Source organism: Enhydra lutris, unplaced genomic scaffold, assembly GCF_002288905.1.
Source record: "Enhydra lutris kenyoni isolate GAN:26980312 unplaced genomic scaffold, ASM228890v2 scaffoldscaffold6, whole genome shotgun sequence".
In the NCBI taxonomy this organism is placed as follows: domain Eukaryota; kingdom Metazoa; phylum Chordata; class Mammalia; order Carnivora; family Mustelidae; genus Enhydra; species Enhydra lutris.
In genome coordinates this window covers 13337775-13350229 of record NW_019154090.1, presented here as the reverse complement: position 1 = coordinate 13350229, position 12455 = coordinate 13337775, and the positions used below count along the sequence as shown (strand labels likewise).

General features: G+C 48.8%; 1 protein-coding gene across 9 annotated transcripts in view; it reads right to left on the bottom strand.

The window, feature by feature from the left end:
* The window catches only part of LOC111141930 (zinc finger MYND-type containing 8), a 123968-nt gene that overhangs the window by 23973 nt on the left and 87540 nt on the right, over positions 1-12455 (bottom strand). For all 9 annotated transcript variants that reach the window (XM_022494796.1, XM_022494800.1, XM_022494797.1 and 6 more), the window contains 2 exons: positions 7745-7897; positions 4568-5077 (listed from right to left, as the gene is read on the bottom strand). In XM_022494796.1, coding sequence (XP_022350504.1) covers positions 4568-5077; positions 7745-7897 — 663 coding nt within the window. The remainder of the gene's footprint in view (positions 1-4567; positions 5078-7744; positions 7898-12455) is intronic.

Sequence of the window (12455 nt, the reverse complement as noted above, 5' to 3'; positions counted from 1 at the left end):
GCAGCCTACCAATGAGTGATGAACAGAATCACTGCCCACGGTTTGTTTTATAATGAAAACCAGGTTAAGCACTTTCGGAAAGTCCCAGCCGAAGTCAATCCAGAGATAAAGAGAATCCCCCGTGGCTAGGAACCTATAAAGCATGTAGCCCCAAGAACCAGGTGGCTTCCCAAGGGCCAAAGCACTGAACACCATGAAGTCACGCACAAAGAAAGTCTTCCTTGACCTCTCACTCCCTCCGGGACTAAGTCCCAGTGTGCTGCTAATGGCCTTGATCACCTGACACTAAAGGGAATTCCAACCCATACCCAGAACCTTCCCAACACAAGGGCATTAATTGCCAAGTCAGGAGACTTGCTTTTGTTGTTGCTGTTGTTGCTTTTATTATTTTTTTTTATTTTAATTCCAGAGTTCACGTACAGTGTTCTCCTTGCTACAGGTGGACAGTATCGTGATTCGACAATACTACATGTTACTTAGAGCTTATCGTGGTCAGTGCCCACCTTGCTTTTACTCTGACCATATTCCCGCTGCCACCTTCTAGCGGGCAGTACTGGTTTACCTCTCATGCAGTGGTCAGACCTACACCTAAAATGATTCTGCAAAGCGTAAGTTGCTTTAAGTAAAAATACAAAGAATTATACAAGCAGGACTTGGGACGGGCCAAACTAGTGAATGTGAATGACAAGTTTGGAAAAAGCTGCCTTCCGGAGTCTGTCTTCTAGGAAGGGCGGGGGACGGGGGTGTGGCGGGGGGGCGGGTAGGATTTCAACAGGCAGAAAAGTGAGAATTTGGGGCGGGTGACAGCATCAGCCAAGACGTGTTTAGGAACAGGCAGCATTTCAGTCAGTGAGAGTAGGCAGGGAGGAGTGGGTGGAAGGCGGGTTAGAGCCAGAAGCACTGAGCAGCCCAGAAGGGGTGGCCCCATGGCGCTCATCTGTAAAGCGGGGGAAGGGGACCCTAAGTCAGTCATCACTACAGAGGTCCCAGCCACCAGTGGGGCAGGTTTGACGCCCCTCCCGGAGAGGATGCCCGGGGATCACACCCAAAGCATGGGTACAAGGTCAGCACCCCCATCAGAGACAACGGAAGGAGGATATGTCTGTTCTTTTAGATTTATGTAACCTGGAAAAGACCTGACCTTGATCATCCTAAGGAGGATTTTCAGTAAGCTGGGTTTTAGGAAGTCAAGGACTTTTTTTCCTTTAAAAAAAAAAAACAAGCTGAATTTCCTGACTCCTCCACTCGAGTGTGGGGGGGCTTTCTCCATGGTCATCGCATCTGCCTGACCCTCCTCTGTCCTTCTGCTCCTGAGTCCCCTCCAGTTCATGGGCAAGGGTGCAGGTGGAGCCGGAAGCGGGGCTCCCCATGGAGAGAGGATCCTTCTCCAGGGTGACAGGACACGCCAGATACTGGATGCTGCCCCTGCACCTTGAAGGTGGGGAGGGGGCTCCGAACCCAGGTTTCCTAGGAAAGGTGCACCAGGGTGATCCCCCCCGTGGTTTGTAACCTGCTCATGCACTCTCCCTGCCTCCCTTTCCTCCCAGGTGACCAAAAATATCCCGTTACTGTTGAGGAGCAAGCCTAGCCCCTCTCCTCAGACAATAGGTCCTCCTCTTTCTACTCATTTGCAGAAGCACACAGCTGGCTTCAAAGACGGCTGCTGCTCTGCAGTGACAACAGCTGGCCCTCTGTTCCAAATAAAAACCTGGAATGTGCAACCCGAAAAGATTTTAGGCTTAAGGCACCCTTTGGGGTTACTACTTAGACACTAAAATATTTTGATTTCTAGAAGATTCTAGCAGTTTACAGAAGGGAAAAAAGGCCATAGGAAAATCCATTTCTCCTAGAAATTTGGAGTGTATACTCGTATCACCTATATAGCCCAGAAAAGACGGAATCTCTTAAGCTCTAACATTCCAGAAACTGCCCCTACTTATCAACCTGTTTATTGTACAGTTTGGTCACAGGCTTTCTAAGAAAAGAATGGAAAGTACTGATGTTGTAAGGTAAACACAACAATAGCAAGGTCTCTACGGAAGCTCTCTCTTTGCCTCTATCCGGAGCTCACCAGCTAGAAAGCGGTTTCGTTACCTAAGGCTCCAAATTCTGTACGTAAGCTTCATTCCCAGCTGAAGGTGAACTCAAGGTTACCATAGCACACTCCAGAATGCCCTTCACTTCATAAACTCGTAAGTGAAAACACAACGTTGAAAAAAATGCTCTACTGCAGAGTCTGATACAAAGCTGATTCTTCAGGGCGCCTGGGTGGCTCAGTGGGTTAAGCCTCTGCCTCTGGCTCGGGTCGCGATCTCAGGGTCCTGGGATCAAGCCCCCCATTGGTCTCTCTGCTCAGCAGTGAGTTGGCTTCGCCCCTCTCTCTGCCTGCCTCTCTGCCTACTTGTGATCTCTCTCTCGCTCGCTCTCTGTCAAATAAATAAATAAAATCTTTAAAAAAAAAAAAAAAAAAACCCAAAGCTGATTCTTCAAGATCAAAATACCATCAAGGGACTCCAGATTAAAGATTGGTAGGTCTTTGTCCCAACCCCTGGGACAATGCCCTACCTGAATTATGTTTTAGAATCACCTTCAGCTTAATTACATACACCACACACATGGGGTCTCCCAGACATAATTCCTCCAGACATCAGTGTAAGGAAGAGCTGTGTTTCATTTAATCAACTGGGATTATTATTATTATTATTTTTGAAAAAGAGGAGATCCTTTAAGGGACTGTATTTCCCTTGTTGCTTTGACTGCTAGGAAGCTCACAGCCAAAATGAAAAGCCCAACTGTGCTAACTCTGAAGGCTAGAACATATTTCTGTGCATAAAACGTTCCCAGACCGCTTCCTATTCTACTTTCATCTTTTACAGACTTTATTTACATTTTGTTTTGTGGTTAAATATTCTTGTCAATCTGTTACAGAGTCTTTCTGGAAGGGGAAGAGTCATAAAACCAAACCATCCAAAGGTACGTTCTAGAAAATAAGGAACAGTGGAACTGTTTCATTCATAGGAGCACTATGCCATCTCTGTATCCAAATAGTCCCACAAACCACATGGAACAAATGCTACCCCCCTATTGTTTTCTGCCACATTCGCCTCAAACCGCAATCCACAACACTTCATCTGATTTTTCAGAGGCCAGCCGGAAATCTAAGGTTACCCAGGAATGGTGTGCTGTTCTTGACTCCTGCCCCACTCAAGTGCTTCTCTTTTTCCCTCCACTGCCCCATTCAGAGACATTCCATCCTCTTGTGAATTCTTGCACCTTAACAACGGAGATTCCACAGCAAACCAGGAGGACAAGAACACAGAAGATAGATTCTCAAGGCCATCCCCAACTCGCTATAAGCAGCCAGGCTCAGAAACCCCCAGGGGGCATAGAATCACATCTTACTCAAGAGTTTGGTTGAGAAGTCTGCTGTCAAAAGTTGGGCATGGTCCAAAACTAAGCCTAACCCTTCAGGTGTTCACAGAGTACATAGTTTTGTGCCTATGACCACCAGCTTGTCCTTAGGCAATCTTTTTCCTGGTCCCTTAATTAATTCTTCAATTTCATCTTTCTCGGGCATTGGAATCACCTCATACCCATGTGCCAAACCAACTGGAAAATGTGCTGACTGCTTTGACCCAGGGAAGAACACCTTTCCCATCATTCACATGTTCCTTCTGGAGGGTCTGCCAACATGCCTGGGCCACGCAGGCTTGTGGGCAGTTACTGCTGATTCAGCCTGCAACAGCACCAATGGAAGCACCACTGGGATCAAGCAGTGGTTCTCAGCTAGAAGAGACACTCGCCTCCCAGGGAACCAATGGCAATGTCAAGACGTCTCTCACTGCCATAACTGAGCAGATGCTCCTGGCATCTGGTGGGTAGAGGCCCAGAATGCTATTATACATCCTCCAATGCACAGACATGAAGTATTACTCTGCACAAAATGTCAACAGCGTCAGTGCTGAGAAATCCTGGACTTGGGTCAGTGAAACACACATGCCGTGGAACACCATTTCAGATGCCCACCACCCAACACCTTCCCCAAATCTATGGCCCCAAGAAGCACTCAGCTTTCTAGTACCACCTCCCCAAATGATCTCCTAATTCCAGTAAAAAAATGCCCTGGGAAGGTGCCTGGGCAGCACGAAGGGAAGAAAGGGAGCGGACTCCTCAAGATCTTTGAACCGAACTCTTCTAGCAATTTCAACCTTGTCACATGTCTAAATGTGGACAAACACTTTAGGGAAATGAGTAAGCCTATTGGGAAAGCAGGTGCTTTGGCTAAAAATGACCTTGATGTTAAAAACACCTACCGTTTTTCACTTTTCTGGGCTCAAAATCAACCGCATTGGGTACTAAGCAGATGCAAGGCCAGCAGGCCCTGTAGGGGAGCTGTTGTCAGCCCTGGGCCTGATCAGTGACTTAGCCAGGTGATCTTGACCCAACCAAAGCTCCACTCTAGTATCTCCCTTTCCGACGTCAGAGGGTCACATAACTTCTGGAAATACAAATTCAAGGTGGCACTCTAAACCAAACCAAGAAACCGTAAACTGGTGCGATCACTTACCATCCTGCTTGGGAGATGTTTCTTTGGGTTCCTTCTTATTTTTACGACCCTCCCGCCCAGAATGGTCTTCTCCTAAATCTATGACAAGTTCACTTTCTGAATCGGAGTCCAGGCCCAAATGTACCGTTGGGGAATCGGTCTCATCCTTCCCCTTCAGTTTATCCTTTGTGGAATGAGGGGAGGCTTTCGCTTTCTCTGAAAAGTCCTTCTCGGGCGGGGGGCTTGCCTTTTCCTTCACTGAGCCCGGATCCGCTTTCTCGCTGGCCGGTGATGTGCTTTTCAGCTCTTCCTTAGTCTCCACCGGGCTGGCCAATTTGGGCTTTTTTTTGACAGCCGATGGCTCTTTGTCCACCCGGCTACCCTCTTTGTCTTCTGTGTCTTCTGGCTCATTCTTGGACTTCTGCTCATCGTCACTGATATACTCACTATCGCTACTATCAGACTTCTCGGAATCTTCCGAATCGCTGTGCTCTACGGCCGTGTAAACATCTTCCGAGATTTCATTTATGCCTAAATTCAAAGAGAAAACCCAGCATGTGGCGTAGTCACAAAATAAAGAGCAGGACCTAAAACGCAAACATTTTCCACGCCAAATGCTGGAATAAAAAAAAAAAAAAACACATTTCAAATCTCATCACACTGGCCTGGTGGGCTTACCGGTGAGCTGCAGCCGACAAATGGAACTCGGGTTTGCAAAGAGTTTCAGTTACTGACACTCAGGAGATGACAATGGACCAGACAATGTAAACTTTAAGTTTATCCGGAGCTACATCTCTGCGTCCCTGATAACTCACTGAGATGTAGAGGATGGGAGGAATGGAAGGGAACAACAGAGATGAGCTGTTAAAATGGATCCATTTTATAGATCAGAAAATAGAGGCCCAGAGAAATCCCTTATTCTAGAACCAAGACAGAGGCAAGGCCAGAACCCTGGGCTCCTGACAGACCACTAGCACTCTTCCCACAAATTCCCAAAGCATTCAAGTCCTTTTCCCTTTGCTTCCAGGACTCCAAGAAAGAAGCCAGAGCCTTAAAGCAAAGGCCTGCCAACTCAAAGCCCAAGCCACATCGGGCCAGCACACATGTTATGTAGGAAGCAAGAAATTGGACCAGCAGGTATATTGTCGTTTGCTTTTCACTTAGAACGAACGTACCTCCCAATTCACAAGAAAGGAAATTTCACGCAGAAATCAAGACAGCAGGCTTGTATGCAAAGAGCAGAGGATCTGGCCCCTCCGGGTCACAGGCCTGCAAGGCAGTGGCTGGCTAGAGCCATGAAGCCCCTGGCAGCTTCCCTCAGGGACACACCACCTCCGGCTGACCCAAGAGCCCAGCCCTCCCTCCTGCTCCCTGCGCTGACGCCGCATCAGGCCACCATCTTGTCTGCCCTGTTCTTTCACTGACAGCAGAGTCCAGAGCAAAGTCACGCACTTGCACATCTCTATCCAACGCTAGACAAAATGACAACGTGGGAGGTGTACCTCACTCACTCACACACATACACACAGGAAAAAGTGTATTCCATTTAACCCAATTCTGTGTCCTGCTCCCAGTAATGACTGTCACCTGGCAACAGGTATACAGTACTACACCCTAAAAGTCTAAAATAAGAAAAACCCAATTTGCGCGGTCTTCATTCTAGAGCAATGGCCACCATGACGGGGGTGGAGGGAGTGGGGCGGGGGGTGGTCACTCTCCTGACCCAGACACACTGAAAGGAAACCGCAAACAGATAAATGCCATGAGCAGCCTAGTAGAATCATTATGGAATTACATGCCTCCACCGGATCTCCTTGATCCAAACCAGGAGAAGCCAAAATATCAAAACTCAGACCTCGTATAACATCTGGGACCCTAAGGCTTATACTACTGTAGTTAACAGTCAGACACCAAGACAAGTGTGACCACATATGTGATAAGAAAAGCTTGGATACCAGAGCCCAAAGGACATGAATTCAAATCCTGCTCTTGTATTCACTGTGTGACCTAAACTACTGACCTAGCTCTCTGAGCCTCAGTTTCTTCATCTGCAAAATGGGACTGATAATGGTTTCAACCTTCAAGGACAAGCTATGCACCGTGCATAGTACAGTGCAAGGTACGCAGGAAACGGTGAACAGAAATATTAAAATTCTTATTAACGTTAATCATAAATTGAGGAGTTAGACCAGCTGCATGGAAGGACCCAAGGTGAATATTTAACAGCCTGCAAAATTTCAACCACGCTATTCAATGTCCTAATCGAACAGAAACTCCAACAAGAAATGTCCTCCTCTGGCCTTTCTGGAGGGCCCCTGACTATAGCTTACTCATCCCAAGGTCCACAGCACCCAGACACTGCAAACCTCACCATGGTGGGCTCTCTCTCCTGAGGCCAGCCAACAGCTACTTCTCTGCAAATACTCTCCTGGCTTTGTTTACTAAGTCAACAGACATTCCAGAGCCATCTATTACATACACAAGTACTGTGGAGAACATAAATGCTTGTAAGGCAGGCTCCCTCCCCTCTAGGAGCTTCTAATCTGGCTTCCAGTCTAGAGGGACCCCCACCCCCCCAAACACAAAGAGACCGCTGATGCTTCCAAGCAATAAAGTGCCACAGGAGGCAGCAGACGGGGAGGGGAGGGCAATCAGAGGAGACTTCCTGGATGAGGCGATGCCTGAGGTCAGCCTTAGGGAAAGCATGTCGGGAGGCAGCATGAAGGCAGGCAGCACGGGGAAGAGGGAGGGAGGCAAGAGGCACAGAAGCAGGACGCGAATGCCTGGGGGGGAAGGCTCAGTCCGCAGCAGAAGAGTTTGTGTTGGACATGTGCGGGGGACACTCTGGATCCTGACACTAGGACCCTGACGTATGCTGAAAGGGGAGCACGGGGCAAACTCAGGAGAATCACTCCCCTTGCAAACTCCCCTACCACCTGCCCCTCGAGTCTGCAGGCGGCCACAACCAGAGCAGATGCTGGGTGGAATTGGCAGAACCCTTCCGGACCGCTAACTGGCAAATCTGAAACACTGTGCCGTGAGAGGCTGTTCTTCCGTTGCACAAACAAGGCCAAGGTCAAGCAGCTACCAGCAGTAGCCGGGATCCAACTTCGGCTTCGTCCGGGCAGTGACCCCATACAGAGTCAACAGGGACGGTGGAGACCAACAGCACCTGTGCGAGCAAACCGAAGGACGTACCTAATTGTGCTTTGCAACTCTCTATGGTCTTGTCAAGATTGAGCTGGAACCTGCTCCGGATCTGCCGCTTGGGCGAGATGAGGGGAACAGGCGCTGTCTGCTGCTGGACCGACTCGCTCAGCTCCTTCAGGTCCATCTCAGCCTTGCTCCGATCTGAAAGACACGGTCACAGCCCCGTCAGGCAGGCGCTGGGCAGAGGACTAGGCAACGCTCATCGGGGAGCTTCCTTCTCGTAAACACGCGCTCTAGAACACGGCGGGGAGAGAAACCTCCAACCTTCTCACTGTCTGTCCCAGCAACATCATCTGCTCGACGACGGGCTGACTTGGAGAGAAGAGCCCGAGAACACATTTGGCAGGTTTACCCAGTCTACCAAACAGTCGCCTGGGTGGCTTTCAATATTTAAAATGCACAATCCCAGCCAGATGGTTGTCTGCGGAACGCCGCGTCACCGGGGAGCTCCGAAGCCAAAGGTGACAGTAATATACTCAATCTCAGTATGAGCAGATAAAGTCACACCAAGTCTGGCCAGAGTGTACTTCCAACTCCAGGCCCAGATCAGAGAGGGCTTGTACCCAAGGGATGTGGAGCACCTCCCCCACCACGCCCGCCCCGGAGCACGCGCGCACACGGAACTGGAGGCCCGGTTCCTCCTTTACTGCGGAGACTTCGCTTTTCGTTCCTAGCTGATCTAGACGGGCGCTCAAGTCAGAAAAGGAGGTCATGTGTCGGATGGGCAGACCTCCTGCTTTTGGGCCAGGCATCCATCTGAAGACAGATGAACAGATTAGCCCTGGATATTCAACCTGTGTCTTCTCACTCAGATACAGTGAGAGCTCCTGGCCTTAGTCCCAGGCAAAGGCCTCTGACGGAGGACTCAGGGCCAGGGGTCTAGCCACCCTCCCCACTTCTGCCACGGGCTCCTTATATGACCAAGTGGAACAGATTCCATGGTTCTGTGAGCTAGCATTGCTTGAATTCCTTCCCCACCTCCTCCAAAACCCCCTAAAACAGAACAAAGGGACAAAATGAAGGTGTCTGCACAGGCCGAGAAAGCAATGAGACCTCACAGACCTCCCTGCCTGCCACCCTCTGGTGTGCCCCCTCCCTCTCCCACAGACCCCAAGCAGAGAATGTGGCACACATGCCCTGCCCTGGCCGATCCCAGAAAAAAACTGGAATGCGTGTGGCATCCATCAAGGACAGAGATGAGAAGCCACCTTTGAGCCTGCTGCCACCACCTGGGAGCTCACTCTTGGACGTCCCCCATCTCCCTGCTCTCCCCTCCGCAAACGCCACCTTGCTCCGGCAGGCCAGGGTATGGTCTGAAAGCTGGACCACCCGGGCTGCTCAAAACCTTCCTTCTCTGCTCGTTTCCATTTTCCATCATGACCCATGCACCTTCCCCCTCACCCAGGAATGGGTCCGTCTCTCACCCTGCACACCCAGAGATTTGTTCCTTTAAAGCGACCGGAGAGAGGCAGCTTCCCAAGGCCCCAGCCAGCCCACTGACAGCTAAGCAGAGCAACAAACGGCTCCAAGTTGATTTTATCACCATAATGAGGTCCTGACCAAGGTAGGATTAGGAAGGGCCCTTTTCCAAAAACATACTGGGAGGCGGGGGAGCCCTCAGGGAGATTCTGGGTGTGAGTTGCTCACAGCAAGCAGATACCACCCTTGTCCTGCGAGACAGGGCTCCATATCCAGCTGTGAGTGAGGGTGTACATGTGCGTGGGCATCCGTGTGCACGTGTGCGCAGGACTGGACATGCTCACAGAGAGGATGGGGTGAAGGCACAGGGGAAGAACCTTCATGCAAATTAACCTTAGAAGCATCTGAAAAAGAGAAGGCACGAGCCAAACAGTAATAAAACAGCAAGTGGGGGGGTGGAGAGGAGGAGGAAGAGAAAAAAGAAACCCCCCGATTCAAGAGCAGTACTGGCAGGACTTAAGGTTCCAACAGTTGAGCTGTGGATGTGACAGGAAAGGGGGGAAGGCGAGGGGAAGGCTGTCTCCTAACTTCCGCTTTCAGAAATGAGAAAGTGGGCAGGATTCCTAAGGGAACAGGCAGGCTTTCAAGTATAAAGTTGTCAAAGAAAAAAATCTCACGAAACCACATTCCCTCAGTGTCCTCAATAATGTTCCGCAAGCCAGTTACCAAAAAAACACCATCTATGCTACCAGGAGTCAGCCAAGTTTTTCTATAAAACGCCAAAGTGACCTGGGCTCTGCGGGCCATGCAGGCTCTTCTGCCAAAGTGGCCCTACATGATGTGTAAACAAACTGAGGACACCCTGTTCTAATAAAACTTTATTTACAAAAACAGCTGGAGGCCAGATTTGGTCCAAAGGCTGTAATAAAATCTGCCATCCCCTCTTGCGATGTTAATTGCAATCTTATCTGCACAATGAAACCACCTACAGAGCTCTAAAAAGAAACAAAGCCTTGGTCCCCCCCTCCCAGAGAATGTGAATTAACTGGCCTGGAGGGAAGGTCTGAACACTGGCCCTCTCCAGACCCGAGGCCAGGCTGGTTCATTTGGCTGAGCCCTTGAGTCCGTGACTCTTGATCTCAGGGTCATGAGTTCAAGCCTCACACTGGGCAGGGAGCCTACTTAAAAATAATAGTAACAATTAGATTTTTTTAAAAAAAGTAACCCAGATGATTCTAACTGGCAGCTAAGGTGGAGAAGCCCTGTATTAGTCCAATCTTCTATGTGAGTTTAAAAAAAAAAAAAAAATCCTCCTGGGGTGCCTGGACGGCTCAGTCAGTTAAGGCTCAGGTCATGATCTCAGGGTTAGGAGATCGAGCTCTCTCTCCAATAAATAAATAAATAAATCTTTTAAAAAAAAAAAAAAAGGAAACTCCTCCTGATTTGCCTTAACCTTTGTATCTCTGTGTTAACCTTCTAAACCTAGGGCTCATTAAGAGACCTACACCTCGCCAGAACACTCCTGTGTGTGCGTAACCGTATGTCGAACAGTAAACGCAATCTTTTAACTTTAGCCTAAAAAGGCTGCCCTCGGAAATACTCATCATCAGGAGGAATGAAAAGAAGGTAAAGCACCTCCTTTTACAGTGAAGGTTTCTCTGGTCAATAAGCCACAGTAATGTTTATCCTAACAAGAACCCACCAAAAGCCAGGAAGGGCCTGGGATCAGGTCCCTGGGAGCAGACCTTCAGGAGTTTAGCCAAATCTAATTAACTTTCTCGAATTTTCAGCTGCGTTTTGAGTTTCCCTCGCCTCCACAGGGAGAAAAGAAGAGCCTCTCTTTCTTGTTTAGCAATAGTGGCTTATCGGGACTTCTTCCGCCCCTGCCCTTCTGTATCAGGAGTATCTTCAGAATCCACCTTTGCTGCCAACATTTTGAACTTTTCAGCTGATACGAAGACAGCTTGGGCTATAAATGGAAACCAGGGTGAAAAAAATACCAACGCTAGAGAAAGAGACATGATCTTACATTTCTGGAGGGAGCATGTATCAAAAGAAGCATCCCTTCAAGGGCAATTTGGCAGTATCTCTCAAAACGTCAACCAAACACGGCCTCTGACCGGAGATTCTACTTCTAGGAACTCATCCTATTGCTATGCTCCCACATGGGGTAAAAGGCTCTTCACTGCAACTATTTTCAACAGCAAAACAGCCTAGAGCCAATAAATAAGTCAACACTTCACCTTGAAGGGGAACAAATACCGCTGCTCACATGAAGACCCTATCGGATCTTTATGTGCTGTTCTAGAGAAGCCAACCTGTTTAATGAGAACAAAGGTGACAACTGGAGGGGCACATGAGCGCTGGTGTAGGGGAGGAAAGAAGGAAATGGAACACAGATCTGAATGTGTGTTCTTGGGATTTCTCAATGTTGGCACTATTGGTATTTGGGGCTGGATAAGTCTTTGTGGGGGCGGGTAGGGAAGTGGGGGGCTGGCGGGGGGGGCCTCCTGCGCATTGTAGGCTGGTCAACGCTTCCCTGGTCTCACCCACCAGATGCCAGCAGCACCCATATCCCAGTTGTGACCATAAAAATGTCTCTAGGGCCGCCTCCAGACGGCTCCCGTGCTGCTTACTCTTGATCTCTACACCCGACGTTGGGTGTGGAGATTACTGAAAAATAACACCTCCACAGATTGCCAAACGTCCCCCTAGCAGACAAAAATCACCCAGGTTGAAAACTCCTGGTGTACATATAGAAGAACTCTTCAAGAGGACTGAGAAGAGGTAACCGTGGTCCTTTGTGGGGTGGGGCACGGAGACGTGATCAGGTTACAAACAAACTGGCTTTTCTTTTTTTTCTTTTTTTTTTTTTTAAGATCTTATTTATTTATTTGACAGAGAGAGATCACAAGTAGACAGAGAGGCAGGCAGAGAGAGAGGGAAGCAGGCTCCCCGCTGAGCAGAGAGCCCGATGCGGGACTCGATCCCAGGACCCTGAGATCATGACCTGAGCCGAAGGCAGCGGCTTAACCCACTGAGCCACCCAGGCGCCCCACAAACTGGCTTTTCATTAAACATCTTCTGTCCTCTTAAATTTCTCTTACCATGTGCCTCCATGACTTATAAAAAATAAACTCTTTATAAGAAAAATATAAAGAAAAAGAAAAAATATATAAGCACATCTTTTTCAACTGAAAAAAAAAATTGATTTCTTAGGGTGCCTGGGTGGCTCAGTTGGGTTAAGTGTTCACTCTTCATCTGGGCTCAGGTCATGATC